The sequence below is a fragment of the Anser cygnoides genome, chromosome 1 (assembly GCF_040182565.1).
Source record: "Anser cygnoides isolate HZ-2024a breed goose chromosome 1, Taihu_goose_T2T_genome, whole genome shotgun sequence".
NCBI lineage: Eukaryota > Metazoa > Chordata > Aves > Anseriformes > Anatidae > Anser > Anser cygnoides.
The window spans coordinates 117,947,586-117,963,793 of record NC_089873.1 but is presented as its reverse complement, the minus strand read 5'-3'; the positions used below and the strand labels follow the sequence as shown (position 1 = coordinate 117,963,793).

The 16,208-nt window shown below is 39.5% G+C and overlaps 1 protein-coding gene across 6 annotated transcripts; it reads left to right on the top strand.

Annotated features, from left to right (window-relative positions):
* Window positions 1-13,876, top strand: U2AF1 (U2 small nuclear RNA auxiliary factor 1). 6 transcript variants are annotated; one of them, XM_066979527.1, is made up of 10 exons: window positions 1-211; window positions 2,188-2,275; window positions 2,503-2,559; window positions 4,353-4,383; window positions 4,984-5,050; window positions 9,275-9,324; window positions 9,936-10,034; window positions 11,027-11,160; window positions 11,488-11,580; window positions 13,622-13,876. In XM_066979527.1, exons 1-10 carry the CDS (start codon window positions 16-18, stop codon window positions 13,758-13,760), a joined length of 954 nt encoding a protein of 317 aa, XP_066835628.1. In that variant the 5' UTR covers window positions 1-15; the 3' UTR covers window positions 13,761-13,876. The 6 variants fall into 6 exon arrangements, with proteins under 6 accessions (XP_066835628.1, XP_066835633.1, XP_066835656.1 ...); XM_066979532.1 differs by lacking the exons at window positions 2,503-2,559; window positions 4,353-4,383 and having other exon boundaries at window positions 56-211; XM_066979555.1 differs by lacking the exons at window positions 2,503-2,559; window positions 4,353-4,383; window positions 4,984-5,050 and adding an exon at window positions 5,866-5,932 and having other exon boundaries at window positions 98-211.
* The last annotated feature ends 2,332 nt before the right edge of the window (window positions 13,877-16,208 follow it).

Here is a 16,208-nt window from a genome sequence, read left to right as displayed (position 1 = left end):
GGGGAGGGCGCGCCAATGAAGGACCGGCGGCGGGACGCGCATGCGCACTGCCCCCCGCGGGGCGCGAGGGGAGGGGAGCGGGCGCCGCGGGGCCGCGCTTCCGTCGCGGCGGCTGTGACGCGTGCGGTGGGCGCCGGGCTGTCCGGCGGGCGGGCGGGCGGTGGGAGATGGCGGAGTACCTGGCCTCCATCTTCGGCACCGAGAAGGACAAGTGAGTGCCGCCCGACCCTCCCCGCGGGGCTGGGGGCGGCGGGAGGGAGGGAAGCGGGCGGCGGCTCCCCGAGCGGCGCCGTCCCTCAGGGGCGGGCCCCCGTTACCTCACGGACGGGCCCCGCTCCCCAGCCGCGGCCCCGCCGCCTCTCCCCGAGGCGGGCCCGGGCTCCCCCCCCCCCCCCATCCCCGGGGACGCGGTGAGGGGGGGAGAGGGGGCAGACGAGGCGGGCGCGCTCCCTCCCCACCCCCACCCCCCACCCCGGAGCGCGCGTGCGCGCGCCGCCACGCTGAGGGAGGGGGCGCGCTCCCGCTGCGGCCGCGCGCGCGCCCGGCGGCCCCGCCCATGCGCGTTGCAGCGCCGCTCCCCCCCCCCCCCCCCCCCCCCCCCCCCCCCCTTCCCTTCCCGTTCCCCTTCGCCTTCCTCCGCGCCTCGTGGCCGGCCCCGGCCCCGGCCCCTTTTGTTCCCCTCCCCGCCCGCCGCAAGGACGCCGGCCCCGCCGCTCGCCCGCCCCCGCCTGGGCGCCTCGGGTGGCTTCCGGCTGCCCGCAGGCTTCCCTCTCTCTCTTTCTCTCTCGCCCCGGTGCTTTGTGGTGCCGCGCGGCAGGCCCGGTCCGTTCAGCCCCGCGTGGGCCCTGTCGCCGTAGCGGCCTTCCTGGCGAAACGCGCGGCAGCTCGGCAGCGTTAGCCGTGTGTCGCTCGGCGTGGAAGTCCTGCGCCGGTCTCGCTTTGTGTCCAAAAGGCGAGCAGAACTCTCCACAAAGTGCTGGACTTCGAAGCCTTATTGGAAACCAGGCAATCGTTTGTCTTTGCAAAGGCTTTCAAGAGCACCAACTCCAAATATCAAAGCTTTATAGTTTTTGTTATTATTATTATTTCAGCATAATGTTCAGAAAAAACAGTAAGTATAGCGTAACGCTAAGAACGCATTTTCAAGAATGTGTTGAACAGTAAGCACATTACAATTCACGGTAGAGCCTTTTGCTAGAGATCAGATATGCTTTGCACATTCGTATTTCTCCCCCCCCACGGACTGAGGAAAGAACTGGTGGTATTAACTATGAACGCGGGAGTAGTAATCTTTCTTCCAGGAGAATTCGCATATTTCACTTCACACATGTCTAGCCTGTAATAGTTCTCTTGCCCTCTGGAATTTTGCGTTCGGTTTTCCCAGTCAAGGTAACTACACTTTTAATGGCTCTTCCTTTCATCATTCCACACGAATTATACTAATATATGTGAGAGTTTTACCGGCATTCTTAAACCAGCATGGTTTTGAAGCTGTTGCTAGATAATCATTGATTGAAGAAAAGATACAATTACCTTGATGTAAAAATAAATGAATAAAGCTTTATTTCGAAATAATTAGTTGGTGGAAATGGCTTAGTTAGGGAATATACATGAGCAAAGTAACTTCTTCGTTTATCTAACATGTTTTCTCCTCTTACCTGAACTACTTCCAATATTATGTTGGCAGTGCTCCTTTAGAGTACCATTAATAGATAACTTTAATGTGGTGGGTTTTTAAAACATGCAGAGGTACAACTGTATCATTTTTTAAAGTACATTTTTTTGTCTGGACCTGGGGGTTGCGTGAACTAGGACGCAACTCTGTAGCTCACAGCGTAACTTTTCACTGTTTTTCACTTTATTTCCCATCCTGTCACACCATGAAACTGGCATAAAGACAAGAAGGGAGGATTGGAAGGGTAGAACAGCTGGGATCGCTTTTATCAGTTGTGGTGTTATTAATGTATTTGGGGTTTGAGTATTAGGTGAAATTTATTAGGTAACTCGCTGTAAATTAGGGGTAAAGAGGAATGATTATGAACAGATTTGCTATAATGCTTTCCTATTTTTGTCTACGTTACTTTTTCCACATCAAGATAAAGGCATTTGAGGCATGTGTTTTATAGGAAGTGCATATTAACGGCTTTCTTTTCCAGTGTGTAACTACTTTGGCTTTTTTACTTGCAGAGTCAACTGTTCATTTTATTTCAAAATTGGAGCTTGTCGTCATGGAGACAGATGTTCTCGGTTGCACAACAAACCAACATTTAGCCAGGTTTGTTTTCCTTTTGTTTTTCTTTTCTTTTTCTTTTTTTTTTTCTTTGTGGAAGTATATTCTTACTTTAAAACATAGATTCTCAGATACAAGTGAATAATTACAGAGCTCCAGATTTAACTAGTTCACTTTTGGCCCCAGTTTATATGGGGTTTTGCTTTTTGGGGGTATTCCATTTACTTCTCCCAGCATTTCTAATTATCTCCTGTCACCCTTAATGGCTGCAGGAAGCGATGCTGTTGTAAGCTTGCCTGTAGTAGAGACCAACCAGTGCTAACTTTCAGGTGAGTGTGCCTTCTCAGTGATGTTTAGGCACTTAAACCGTCCCAGATTTTTTTCATTATCACAAACAGTGGCAGCACGTTCCGCCCATCTCAGAGGTGTGAACTTAAGTCTTTTATGCATATAAGAGGAAAAAAAAATGATAATAAAAGTGACTTTTCTGTCATTACCTCTGCTCTCTGACCAGGCTCTTAAGTTTCAAGAGTAACTTACACGCTTCCTTTGAAAGTGAAAGAATTGTTTCTTGAAAGCAACTTGCCTGGTTGCTGAGGGTATACGCATCGGTTAACTTGACAGATTATTTACTTTTTTGCTATCTAAATATTACTAGAGACGAGAGATGTGACTGCACACGTACTTAAAAAATGGTGCAGTGGATGATAGGGATGCTGTTATTATTATGAGCTCTACAGTTTTCAGAAAACTTACCTGGAGAGCTGTATGCTTTGCTGTTTTCTATCACTGCTGATTGTCAAGGTATGCAGGTAAATAGATTTCTTTGGGACTGCTTTGTATTAGTAGCACTTGTAGATGTCATTGAATTATAAGTAGTTTTACCTATAAGGGTAAAGTTAGTGGGGTCCTCTGGGCTGGTGTTGGTCTGGGGAGCACGAGGGAGGCAAGTAACATCTACAAGACTGGAGTTTAGAGCGATGGCGCTCATCGAGTTAAACCTCATACGTGTGTAAGTGGGCTGGGAGGGCTCTGGGTGGCCTGTCTGGGTTGCTGCTCTGTGGGCACCGCTGCTGGTACTTCATCCACAAAAACAGTTTTTCCACTTATGGGAACTCACTAATTTTTAATATAAATAATATTTATCAGAACATTGACCATTTTCCAAACTGCTCCGTGTTACTGACATACACGGACAGCATGCTGAAATGTGATAGGGTAGAGGCTTGAGTTTAAATCCTTAGCTGCTAGAAAATACTTTGAACTTGACAGCTTCCACAGTGGTTGTTTTAATGTTAAAAAGAAAAGCTACATCTTTGCACCCAGTTTTTTGTAAGAAACAACAGTTTCCACTGTCCCTGCTGTCTTTAGTTTTGCTGTAGAAACTGCAGATAGAAATACCACCTGAAGTGGGTCAGCGGGACGTGCTGGAATCACTACAGCGCTGCGCTTGGCTGCCTGGCTGTTTTGTAACATCTGTGATGTACCTGGCAGTCGTGTAGGATCCATTACAGAAATCTTTATTTGTATGCCGATAGGTAATCAGCTGTGATAGAAAACAGAAGACCGAGTGTGTCATTAATGGGAAGTTACTGCCACTGCATTTTTATCTTCCCTTGCTATTGCTGGTGCAGCCCTTGTTGGAGGGCTGTGTTAGGAAAGGTCATGCAATCCAGAGTGATCAAATTACCACCAATCAGCAGAAACACTGTAACTATATGCATGCTTCTGGCTCTCTCCAATTGTAGGCTAAAACATAGTTATTTTAAACCTGGGCCATGGAAGCACAAAGCTTTGGTTGGTATGACCATAGCCGTGATAAAAAAACAAGCGTGTGTGATACAAATGTGATATTACAGATTCTGTACATGTTAAGTGGGCAGCGTATGTAGGTATGACATTGCTGGTCCTTGTGATTTCTTTAAGCTCTGAGTTCTTAATGTGGCTACTAATATTAATGTGTAAGCTAAAATTATTTGGGGACTGCGATTCATACTAACTAACGTTGAGCTTGTATTTAAGTAATCAAATCTCAATTTTTGAGCTGCTTACAGTGATATGGACATTTGGATTTTTTTTTGTAATATTAGTTTACTAACTTAAACATGGTTTGTTTTTTCAGACAACTTGATTTTAAGAAGAACGGTACAAATGTAAGGTTTCAAGTCTGCCTGGGCTAATTCTTCAAGTAAAAAGCAGAAGGGCTAAAAGGATATTGTCCTTATTTGAAGGATCGGAAACATGTGAACCTATGATGCTATTATATTATTTAAACAGAAATTCCACCAAGAAATTCCTGATGCACAAAACAAGACGTAGCTCATGCCTAAAAAACTTTGTTGTCTGGTGTAACATTTTAGACTCTGTGGCATTATGTATTGTATGCTGTGCACATAACACTATCTTTTTTTTTCCCCTAGACTTACAGTAATGAATCCGGTCTTGAAAATACGATAAAGCTAGGCATATCCGTAATACCACGTAGCTTGATGTTTTAGGTTACTGTGCCTCACAACTCCCGTTTTGAGGATAGCTGTTGAGACAAATGCAGCTCTTTCTTGGTGGTTAATTAAAACTGTTTTCATAATATGATGGTCTGGATGCAATTTTGGAAGATATTCTGCAAATTCAAAAGGAAGCCTTAAGAATAAAATATTACTTTTAGATGTTTGCAAACAAGTTGTCTCTTTGCAATTGTCTATTATATGCACAGCAGCCAGTAGAATTCCCCTTTTTATTTTTTTTCCCCGCAGACCATCTTGATTCAAAACATCTATCGTAACCCCCAAAACAGTGCACAGACGGCTGACGGCTCACACTGTAAGTCCCACAGTTGGAGAAATTTTTTTAAAGAATGGTGTTAAAGAGCCCACTCCTAATTATGAGAAAATAATGTTGGCTTCTGAGCTGCTGACATAAAGCTGTTGCAAACAGGACAAGTGATGGAACTCTTCTTGCGCATAAATCAAGAACTTGTCAAATGTGTGCAATTCAGAATGCAGAACATGATTTCAGAAATTGGACCTGGTGCAGTTTCTCTTTTGCACTGGAAAGAAAAATGTTTGCTTGGTAACACTGCATCCCTTTTAAAGGGTTCAACTGCAGGCATTTCTCAAATTCTTGATCTAACCAAAAAATAAAAAATAAAATAGGTATATTGGTGATGCACGGTAAGTTTCCCAAAACTATGGGTTTTCTTTCATCTTAACTTTTTTAGGAAAATGGAGATTTCATGTTATGCTCTGATATTGTATTACTTCTGTTCCTGGGGCTTTGCTACTGTAAAACCATTCAGGAAGACTAAATTCAAGCAAATAATTATGACTATAGTTTGAATGCTGCGTTTGGATGATATCTGTTACATATCTGCCTGAAGTCACGCAAACCCCTCCATTGTAATATTGGTCAGTAAAATAACTTAAAAAGAATACGATACTGGAGTATCATGAGATCTCTATTACTTTACAGTGTTAGGCTGATTCAGAAAGGTCACCAGCTAAGTGAAAGTTCTCCTTCTTGGGAGAGAATAACCACCTCTTTTTCAGCACAGACTCGGCTAGAGCGACCCTAAAGGAAACCAGTTTCTTGTTAAAATTATTTTCTATAATATAAAGTTGTTGCGTTTTGTATTTCAGACCATTGCCCTCTTGAACATTTACCGTAACCCTCAAAACTCTTCCCAGTCTGCTGACGGTTTGCGCTGTAAGTTCATACAAGTTCCTTCACTGGTTCCCTGGGCTTGATTGTCAGAGCTCAGTGTCGACTTAAGCTGGTCTACCATATTAGTTTAACAGATCAAACTGACCACATTTCATTAAATGTGTCAAAAAAAAAAAAAAAAGACCCAAACTTTTTTGTCCCACTCGCCTTCTTCCCTACTCTGAAAGCTATGAGGGGAATCTGAATACCATCTGTTAAATCGAAAGGAATTGAAATTGTATTTCCCCTGTAAAGCAGTCTCAATGCACTGCTTTTGTTCCCCCCTCCTTTCTCCCTGCCAGTTGCTTGCATCCTAGGAATGCTTTTCTGTATGTTTTATGCTATCCGTTCGGTTCCACTGACTAAAAGAGTGGGACAATGACATGTTGACTTCATCCAACAAATTTCCTGCTCTGTAACTTACGAGAACTTGAATTTGAAACTCTTCAGACTGCATGCAGAAATTTGTCCTAGGTTAATGCAGCTTTCATGTAGAGTCTACTTTGGAAGAATACGCTTTGACTGACAAACGCTTCCCTTTTGGATAGGTGCATGGTTAAAATTCCCTCCATGCTTTGAAAATTCAAATTCCAGAACCAAGTTGCATATTTATGTAGGAAAAAATATCTTTAAAATTTCTTCTAAGGAGGGGAAGCCATTTGGGTATGGTCATGAACTAATTTAATGACTCCTCATGAGGTAGGAATGGACAAAAGAGGAAACACCTACTCTAAGACTGGCAGAAGTTAAACGAACAAGATTGTTTATCTACAATTACTTATCTATTGTTGTGATTGAATCATCATATTAGAATAAAATTAAATTTTAAAAGCTCTAGTATCAAAAAAGGATCGGTGTTATATTTTAACTAATATTTCTTGTTGAAGTGAATATTGATTGTGTGGTAATAAAAGCTTTGTTTGGCTATTCCTTTTCTGATTGTTGGATTATAGACTAGTTCAGATTAGTTACCAGCATTTAATTAGACGTGCTTGGTGAAATCAGCCACTACCTTAAAAGTCAACAGCGTGTCTTCTGCTTCTGAAAGTAATAATGGCCTGATTAAGTAACTCGTGCTTGTTTTATGTGACACAGTCAAGCTAGATGTGTAATGAGCTGTGTAAGTTTGTCTAGATGCCTAAACAGTTTTATTGGTTCGTAGGCCCTCTTGTTGCAGCTGCTTAGTAGTCAACGCTGGTTCGGTAAACCAAAAATATCCAGTTGGGTATTTCCACTGTCCCTAAATTCTCAGTGCGCTGGTAACTAATTTGTACAGTTACAGCAATTTGGTCTGTGGAGCTGTTTCGATTGTACAGCTGCAAGAGTCCTGACATGAACAGGTTCTCTAGTCTTCTAAATACTGGTATCCAACTTTAGTTTGCCTTGATGACTGGGCAGTTATTTAACAGAGCCTAAGTATACCTCGTGTGGTAGAGCTGGAGCTCTGTTATCAGTAGGTTTTCTGAAACTCCCAGCTACCTGTTTGCTGTTTTTTTTTCCAATTTTTTTGTCCCTACTTAAGTACTGCATGTATTTTAAATGAATAACTTGGGTAGCTGTTTAATGCGTTTTGTTGTTGCTTAACTGTCTTCCTTTCTATTGCCGTCATAGAGGATTAACCTTAGTTTTGAACAGTAATAGTTTTTCTGAGTATATTAAATAGCAGTTGGGCTGCTCAAGGTTCAGATACCGGTGGCCCTGGGATATGAACGTTTGTAAAGCCTGTGCATATGTATGCTTCCCACTTAGAAGGACCTTCATGTAGTCGTTAACTAACTGTTGCTTATGATCTCTTAATTTAACAATGGAATCAATCTCCTTACAAGCTTCTAGCACTTGTCCATTTGGTAAAAATCAATTATTCCCTGTCTGGCTCTTGGAGCCCTATCTGATATCTTAAAAATAATGAATAAATCCTTAGATATTAGTAAGCTGTTACAAGTGGTGTTGGCACCACCTTGGGAATATAGTTAAGTATTAGCTGTCTAGAAGTACTGGTTTAATGTTTGGTATTTCCTTAATTTGCTGTATAACCATGACAAAGTGGTGGGGAAGAAGAAAGCTCTGAAAAGCAAACATGTTTCAAATCCAGAGACACTGTTAGCCCGAACTACATGACAAGCCTCCTGTAGCCTTCTTCAGGAGGCAGCTGGGTGGAAGAAAAATAATGGCAGTTCCAGAGTGTGGCTGGTTACTATTAGTGACTTTGAAGAAAAAATGTCATGTTCTTCCAAGTGGTACCGTTAGCCAAAAATGCCTGAGCTCAAAGCATCTGTTTTTTCATAGCAGCCCGAACTGAATAAACTTTGCTTTGTTGGCTCAGTTTCTTTCACATTCTGTGAAACTAAACCAGCAGTGTTTGTAATTTAAAGGCTAGAATATTTTTCTAGCATAAAATGCAGGGTTCATTTTAGAACTCCTCCGCTTGATCTTAATAAACCACTTAGCTGCTGAAGAGCTAATGCATTAGGCTTTAATGTATACAGCTTAATTTACCATAAAATGCTGTAGACTGACAGAAATAAATGAAACTCATTTTTTATTTCTTAATCCTCTGAAAAATCAGCCAAACTTATGTTGTTTCTTATAGCAGCAGGCAAGCAGCACTTATTTGTGAAATCCAGCTTGGAGCATGAAAATAATCTAACCTGACTATATGGCTGGCTTACCTTGCACTAAATTATTATTTTTTTGCAGGACTATAGAAAAACTAAGTGATACTCAAAAAAATTGCTTTATGTCGCAAAGCATTGTGGTACCCTTCTTTGAGACCACTGAGGAAACTCATTTTAGTAACTCTTCTGAGCAAATTCTTTAAATATAAATAAATAAAATAAAGAAATTCTGGGCTGTGTTACATTGCGAACTCCCAAATTCTGGTGTTATGTGCTGGAGATGGAGAGGTGGACTTGTTAAAATGCAATTCTACATATAGGAAGAGAAACACTAAATTGTGATCATACTTAGAAATACGCAGACAAAGCACTTGCCTTCTGTTTAGGTAAAACTGTTGGTAGATAGTGGGATTGGACATAAAATTGAAATGATATTTCAAAGCAATTCCTGTCCCCTTCCTCCCTTGAAATTTGTGGCATACAAGTTTGGTTCCGATTTAAAACTTGTTTTGGTTTGATCGTGTCAATATAATGTTTTGACATTAATACTTTGGGGGACTTAAAACTGTTCACACATACTTATTTTTTTAATATTCCTATTAGTTAGCGAAATGCTATATGGTGTCCTTTATGCTCCAGACGGCATCTCTAGATTATGTTTTGTAGTATAATCAGAATCTCTCCTTCCTTAACTATGGGCTCTAATCGATATGACTCTTGATTTTTACAGGTGCTGTGAGCGATGTTGAGATGCAGGAACATTATGATGAATTCTTTGAGGTATGTGAAAAAAGCAGTGTTCAAAGTGTATCACAGTATTCTCAAATTTTTAGAAGCAAACAAGTTAGGTTCAGTATATATCAGAAGTAAATGGATTCAGAGAAAAGGACTTGTTTCCTTAGGTGTCTGTAAAAACTTTAAACTTTCAATACTAAGTATTTGCTGGTATAACCTACAGTTAGTTTGCCTTTACTGTGAGTAGTAGGCTTTGTTTAAAAATCATCAACCTAAGCCATGTAGCATTTGGTTTCTGTAATCCCCTTCTCTTCTGTAAATTCAAAAAATTCATAATTCTTTGTATAGAAATAAACCTAAGGAATACCATAGCCGCGTGACTTATATTTAGTATTTTCAGTGCATGTTCTGTGTTCCCTAAATACCGTATGCTTAATGTTTTCCATAGCTACTTATTGTATCCTGTTAGCGCTGTGCTTAGAGATGGACACAGAACAGGCCAAGCAAGTACCAATATTAAAATCAGAAATGTGAAGACTTTTTTTAAGAACAACTTTCTTTTGTACTTGTTATCAGTCAAATGTATTACCTCTGTATGTCAACTAATGTGCCCCAAAATTTTAATTTTCTTTTTTAATTGTTTGGTTTGTGTTCAGGAGGTCTTCACAGAAATGGAAGAAAAATACGGCGAGGTTGAAGAGATGAACGTTTGTGATAACCTTGGAGACCATCTAGTTGGAAACGTATACGTAAAGGTAGGATAAAAAGAAATGTTTATTATGTATTGAATAGTATTTACTGGTGCTGTAATCATGTAATTTTTGTGAAGGTTTTCAGGTTCTAAACTTCTCTCCAACTTCTCAATATAAATTGAAAAGTGAAAATAGTAGAATCAACACAGTCTCCACTGATGGACTGCTTAGTTTGCCAAGATTAATTTTGGGTCTTTCTTCCCATCATGCTGCTGTTAAAGCATTTCACTATGAGCAGGGGTTTATTTTCAACAGGTGTGTTCATTTTCAACAGGTACATTTATTTTCTGACTTCCCAGTTAAACAAAACCTCTTGTAACCAGTTTACATTTGGCAGTAGCTAGCTGGTTTAAGGTCCAAACTGACCTTAAAGCAGGGTAGGGTGAGTGAGATTGAATATTTTTAGTGTACGTTCCCTTAACCGGAAAGTACTTTGAGGCCTAAAATTCTTGTCTGTGTAGGCTATAATAATTGGAAATAAAAGTTGCTTTTAAAATTTTGCAGATGGTGGACTCTGAAAAAGGATTTTGAATTTAAGTTTTATCTTCATTGTAAAATGGGATCAAGTTTTTGAAGTCAATTTAAATGAATGAGCAGTTCTCGTGCTGATTTCTCTTAAATGCTTGAAAAAGTGCCATTACGTTTGGAGCGTTGGCAATATAGGAGGGTACTCCAAAGCATTCGTCTTTGCTTAAAGTTGTACTAAGAAGACACAATGTTCTCATATTTTGTAATGCAAGCTGCAAAACTAAAAAGACCAAATAGAACATAACAAAGAACATACTATTGGTGTTGTAATTAGCTCCAAATCCTGTTCAGTGAAAAGCTAGCTTTTTTTACCTTTGATTTGATGGACTGTCCCAGGAGCTCTTAAGTAGCTTCTAGTTTGATTGCTAGCCTTAGGCCACAGATACCACGAAACTGATTTGACAGGAATCTTTGATCTACTTCTGTTGCTTCTCTGTAACATGAGAAAATGTTAATTTTGCCCTTAGTTTCGCCGTGAAGAAGATGCAGAAAAGGCTGTGATTGACCTGAACAATCGCTGGTTTAATGGACAGCCCATTCATGCTGAGCTTTCACCTGTGACCGACTTCAGAGAGGCCTGTTGCCGTCAATATGAAATGGGGTAAAAAGTGACTTCCTGTTGGCCTACCTGTGAAATGCCTGCACAGACAAGGTGGTTGCTTGGGTGTGGGTTTTATGTGTAGCTTAGGGTAGGAAGGAAAAAAAAAAGGCTTCAGGTAACATTATATCAATGTCCTCCTGTTACCAGGAGGACCTGCAGTCAGCATTTTGATCTAGGAGCTAGTCAGTTTCAGTAAATGATTGTGATTTACTGTGCTTAATATGAGAGGTGATTAACTTTTAAATGGCTGGAGGTCTACTAGGTAGGGCTTAGGGCAAACTGATTTGGTGTAGAGCTGAGAGAACTATCTCTTGTATTCTGTTTCAGGGAGTGTACACGAGGAGGTTTCTGCAACTTCATGCATTTGAAGCCCATTTCTCGAGAGTTGAGACGCGAGTTGTATGGGCGTCGTCGTAAAAAGTGAGTTTGCTTCTAAACACAAAATACATAAACTATCAATCAGTTGCTGAACATTTTGGAGACAAACCTTTAAACTTGAATCCTCTCTTGCTTTTTCTGGCTTATACCAGTGAAGGGCATCAAGTGACCAACTTAGAACAAAGGAATGAGTCTGTAAAACAGCTGAAGTTATGGTTCTATCGGGCATATCTGTGGATGAATTCAGGACCTGGTGTGTTTTTACTATTTCTCCTACTCTGATTTAAGAGTTAATGCCTGGCTTTTCTGGCCAATATTTGTTTCTGAGTAACAGGAGGTTAATATTAATAGCACCTTACATATTTATTAAGGCACCATGTAGAAAAGCTTATGCCACTGCTGTTACTGTGACATCTTTTTTATGGATGGCTCACTTTGAGCTGGATTGAAACTCCTTATTTTTTGGAATTTGTTGTTTAGATTAAGCAAATAAAATTGTTGGGTTTGCTTTTAGGTAGAGCACAACTTTGCCTTTCAATCACAGAGGGAGCCTGGGATTATGAAAATGTTTTTTCATATGAATGTCTCTAATTGGCAGTATCTTAGAATCTGTGAGGACAAATTTAACTTCGGAAATTCAGATTAAATTGCTTAGGCACATGTATTCATGCCTAAATACTTTCATGAAATACCACAATATAATACTGATTTAAGTATAAATGTAAGCTCTTAGGGTGCTTGAATGACTTGGGGGGAGAGAGACAAAATATGCTTATCTTAACATTTTGGTCACTCTTCAGAATCTGAATCTAGATCTCCGTGAGCTAGTAAGGTATTAGTGCATCAATCTTTTATTGCAAGAAAGATCAGATTTGCATGTTTGGCTTTGGAATATGATTGTTTTACCCATAGCCCAATTTCAGTCTGTGGTAAAACAAATACAATACTTGAGTCCTCCATGCAGTTTGGTCTTTATTGGCCCTGTTTAAATTCTTTATGAAGCTGAAAGTGTCACATGCTATCAGTAAAAGTTTGATATTTAAAAAAAAAGTTCTTGCATCAGTTGGGCTTTGCAGGTAGGTTGTATAGACTAAAATGGCCTGAAAACAATGCTACATGGAATGACATGCATCGAAGTTTCACATAGAAAAAGGAAGGGTATACTGGAACTTCTGAAAAATAGGTTAATTTACCACTGAGCTTTAGAATTACTATTCAAGAGTTTTGTGTGTGTCTCCATGTTACAGTAAAGTTTGTCCCCATTTATACTCCCATCCCAAAACAGCTTGGTTTGGAACAGTATTTTGTAAACCTAGACTTGGAGCATTTGTTTCCATGATCTTTTTAGCTCTGCAGCTATTTATTTCTACAGCTATTGAAAATTGTAGTGTTTACTTGTTTTTTCTGTTACAGAATTGACTTTTCTAAAATGCTTAAAACCATTCAAAACACTTTTCTTTGGCGAGTGCTATATAACATATAAATCCATCAGAGTAGCTGTACTAGCAGTACATTCTGTCTGTGTGGTTTTAGCTTTCTTCCTGAATTTAAGTCATCAACCCTAGAGGCAGAGAAGATTATCTGCAAACATTGATGGCTTCTGGAAGTGGAGGGGGAAAACAAACAAACAAAAGAGAACTTAATGTTGAACTGCTAGTTAATGCAGTTGATTTAATAGAACTGGACTTGTAAACAGCTGTAGGCTTACCCTGTGTGTAGTTAAGAGCTATTCATAACTGCGAGAGCAGGTGTCCCCTTTTCTTGCTGCTTCAATTAGCAGCTGCACAAAAGTGCATTTGGTTCCTCTGCATGCCTTTCCTTAAGTTTTGTACATCGATTACAATGGATGACTGGCAGTGAACAGTTGAGTCTTTTCAAAATGTGTGTTGCCTCCTCGGTGTTACATTTGTTCAGTACGGAAATACGTGGTTTCACAGTCTGAGTGCCAATTTACCAGTACTTGTAATCCCCTATTGTCTTTCTTCTCTGCCGTTACTTTCATCCTCAAATGTTCCACTGCATAGCACTGCGAGTGAGTGACTGAACGTGGTGAAACAATAAAATGTTCAAACTTTCTTTGAAGGCATAGATCCAGGTCGAGGTCCCGTGAACGTCGGTCTAGATCCAGAGATCGTGGTCGTGGAGGTGGTGGTGGTGGAGGAGGAGGACGCGAACGTGATAGGAGGCGGTCAAGAGATCGTGAAAGATCCGGTCGATTCTGAGCCATGCCATTTTTACTGTATGTCTGCTAGAAAGTGTTGTAGTTTGACCAAACAAGTTCATAATGAGATTTTTTTTAAAGATGGGCTTCTGAATAAAAATTTGTAGTGATACAGTATTCTTTGTGTAACTTGTTTCTTGTGGGGGGAGTCTTTTTAACTGTCATTCCTCTATCTTGACAAATACCTGGATTAATACTATGCCTGAGGGAAAGGTGGTAAATGTATTGGAGGAGCGCCAGTTTTTTGGTTTTTTATTTTTATTTTTTATTTGGGTATGATTTGAACTGTTGATGAAAATGTGTGTGTATATAATATAAAATATTATATACATAGTAAAAAATAATATACTGCTTAAGAAACAGTTACATAAGTTTCCCTTTTCTGCTATGCTGTCTGCTTATTTAGGTTAGTTTAGGCACATTTAAAAGGAAGGCTGTGCGAAGTGCATTTATTTACCAAGTAGATATGCTTAGTTACAAAAATGTATGTTTGTTTGTTACCAGAAGTCTGTGCTCTGTCTATCAATGTGACTGTGGCATTTACAATAAATCCAGTTTCTTGGTGTAAAATCTAAAGCCTATTTTCTAAGCGCTCTGGAGTAGTTGAGTTGCTACTCCTGGCAGTGACAGAGTTGATAGTTCAGGGTTTTTTTTATGATTCTTGAGTAAATTACTTGTCTTGGCTAGAAAGTTACCTAGTGCAGCGTGTGTTGGGGGGGAAAAAACAACAACAAAATGTTTTTATTGCAGTGATTCCTAACAGGCCAAGTGTTTTTCTTTCTTAAAAACTCATGTTCCATGCAACAGGTTACATTGAAGCTATTGAAGGAAATACAAGGTCCTAAATATGGGGACTTAATTGCTTAACAGACTGAATTTTTTTCATTCTCTGTTTTCCTAGCTGTTTAACGAAAAGCATTTCACTAGTGTGCGAGATGATTGCAAACTATCATGCTAGTGGAAAATATTTTTTTCTAGCTTTATTTTTCATGAGGTCTGAAGTATGATAAAAGATAATGGACAGATGGCAGTTTCCTCAGAGAAAAAAAAAAGACTTCTTCCATTGAATTGCACAATAGCTATATATCATAGGCTGTGTATCCCTTAAGGAGTTAAAGCTGTAATTGAAATGTTGCTGAAACATCTCTAGAGACTGTTTGTACAATGGCTGACTTGCAGTTTAAATTCATTCATGTCTGCTTTTATTCAGTTTGTGACATTGCATGAAATTTTGGTCATATTTCTGCAAGGTACACTTTACATACATGAAACTACCTAATACAATATAGTTTTCCAATGTGAGAGAATTTACTAGTGCTTCTTTAACTCTCAGTCTAATAACTTGCTAAGTGATAGATCTTCTTGATTATTAAAAAAAAAAAGGAATATAAAGGATATGGAAGTGTCCAAAGCAGCGTCTCTGTCACCAAAATAAGTACAAAACCATTTTTCTCAAAGAAACTTGGAGTTGGCAAACCAAATGATAATGAAAAGTGGGCTTGTCTAAAAAATATATATATTTTACCTCTTGGAACTACATTCTTGCATCAATTCCATTTGAATTTATTTTCTTTGTACTGGATGGTTTAACCAAACAGATCGTGGAATTTATTCTGCCAGTATCTTTTTAAAAGAAATTCATCTCTACATGAAGGTTGCTTCACTGTTTACATTTTGTTGCAAATACATAAATCAAATTATCATTTCTTTTTCACTGTAAGAAATTGAACAGTGCCTAGAATAGATGGCTGAACTGAAACCTGTGGTATTTTTGCTAGGTATTAGGAATTGAACGTTTCTAACTCAGTTCTTGTTTGCAGGATATTAATCCAATTCCATTTCTTCTTCAGTGAGATTTAGGATTATTAGTGAGCTAATTTAAATCTCAAGCTCAAAAAGGTGAGAAGAGCCATTGTTTTTTAACACAGTATCTAGTATAATGTCATTCCTATTTACAATTGCTCAAGAGCTTTTTTATATGGATTGTCAACAAAAGCTAATGTGCTCTTTAAACAAGTTAGTTTAAATGTGTCCTTGTAATGGCTTTCATCCGTTTATCTAAACACTGCTAAATAGCAGGTGCTTTTTTGTGTGAACAAATAGCAGAAAACCAATTTCTAACCCCACCTTACTTTTTTTATTAAGAAAGCAGTCTTGAATTCCACCAAATGCTTCCTTTTATGGTCTGATTGCTACCCAAAAATTCACCACATAACTGGAATATGTCAGAAAGGGCACTAAAAGCAAGAAAGCAATGGATTTTACCGAATACTCGAAGGGGAAAAAAAAATGCAACTTGTACATTGGTTGTTACCTGATAGTCTGGCTAGTGACAGCATTCAGCACATAAACCAAGCTCGTGACAAAGCTTTGGTTAGTACACAGCCTTACAGGTGAACCTACCAGTAAAATTCATCAAATTTCAAATTTTACACTGCACAAATTTGGT

Bases quoted from the DNA above. Each gene is read 5' to 3' on its own strand.
- U2AF1 (XM_066979527.1), top strand. From the start codon at position 16: ATGAAGGACCGGCGGCGGGACGCGCATGCGCACTGCCCCCCGCGGGGC. The intron at 4,384-4,983 runs GTAAGGTTTCAA...TTTTCCCCGCAG, and splicing joins TTAAGAAGAACGGTACAAAT to ACCATCTTGATTCAAAACAT. The intron at 5,051-9,274 runs GTAAGTCCCACA...TGATTTTTACAG, and splicing joins GACGGCTGACGGCTCACACT to GTGCTGTGAGCGATGTTGAG.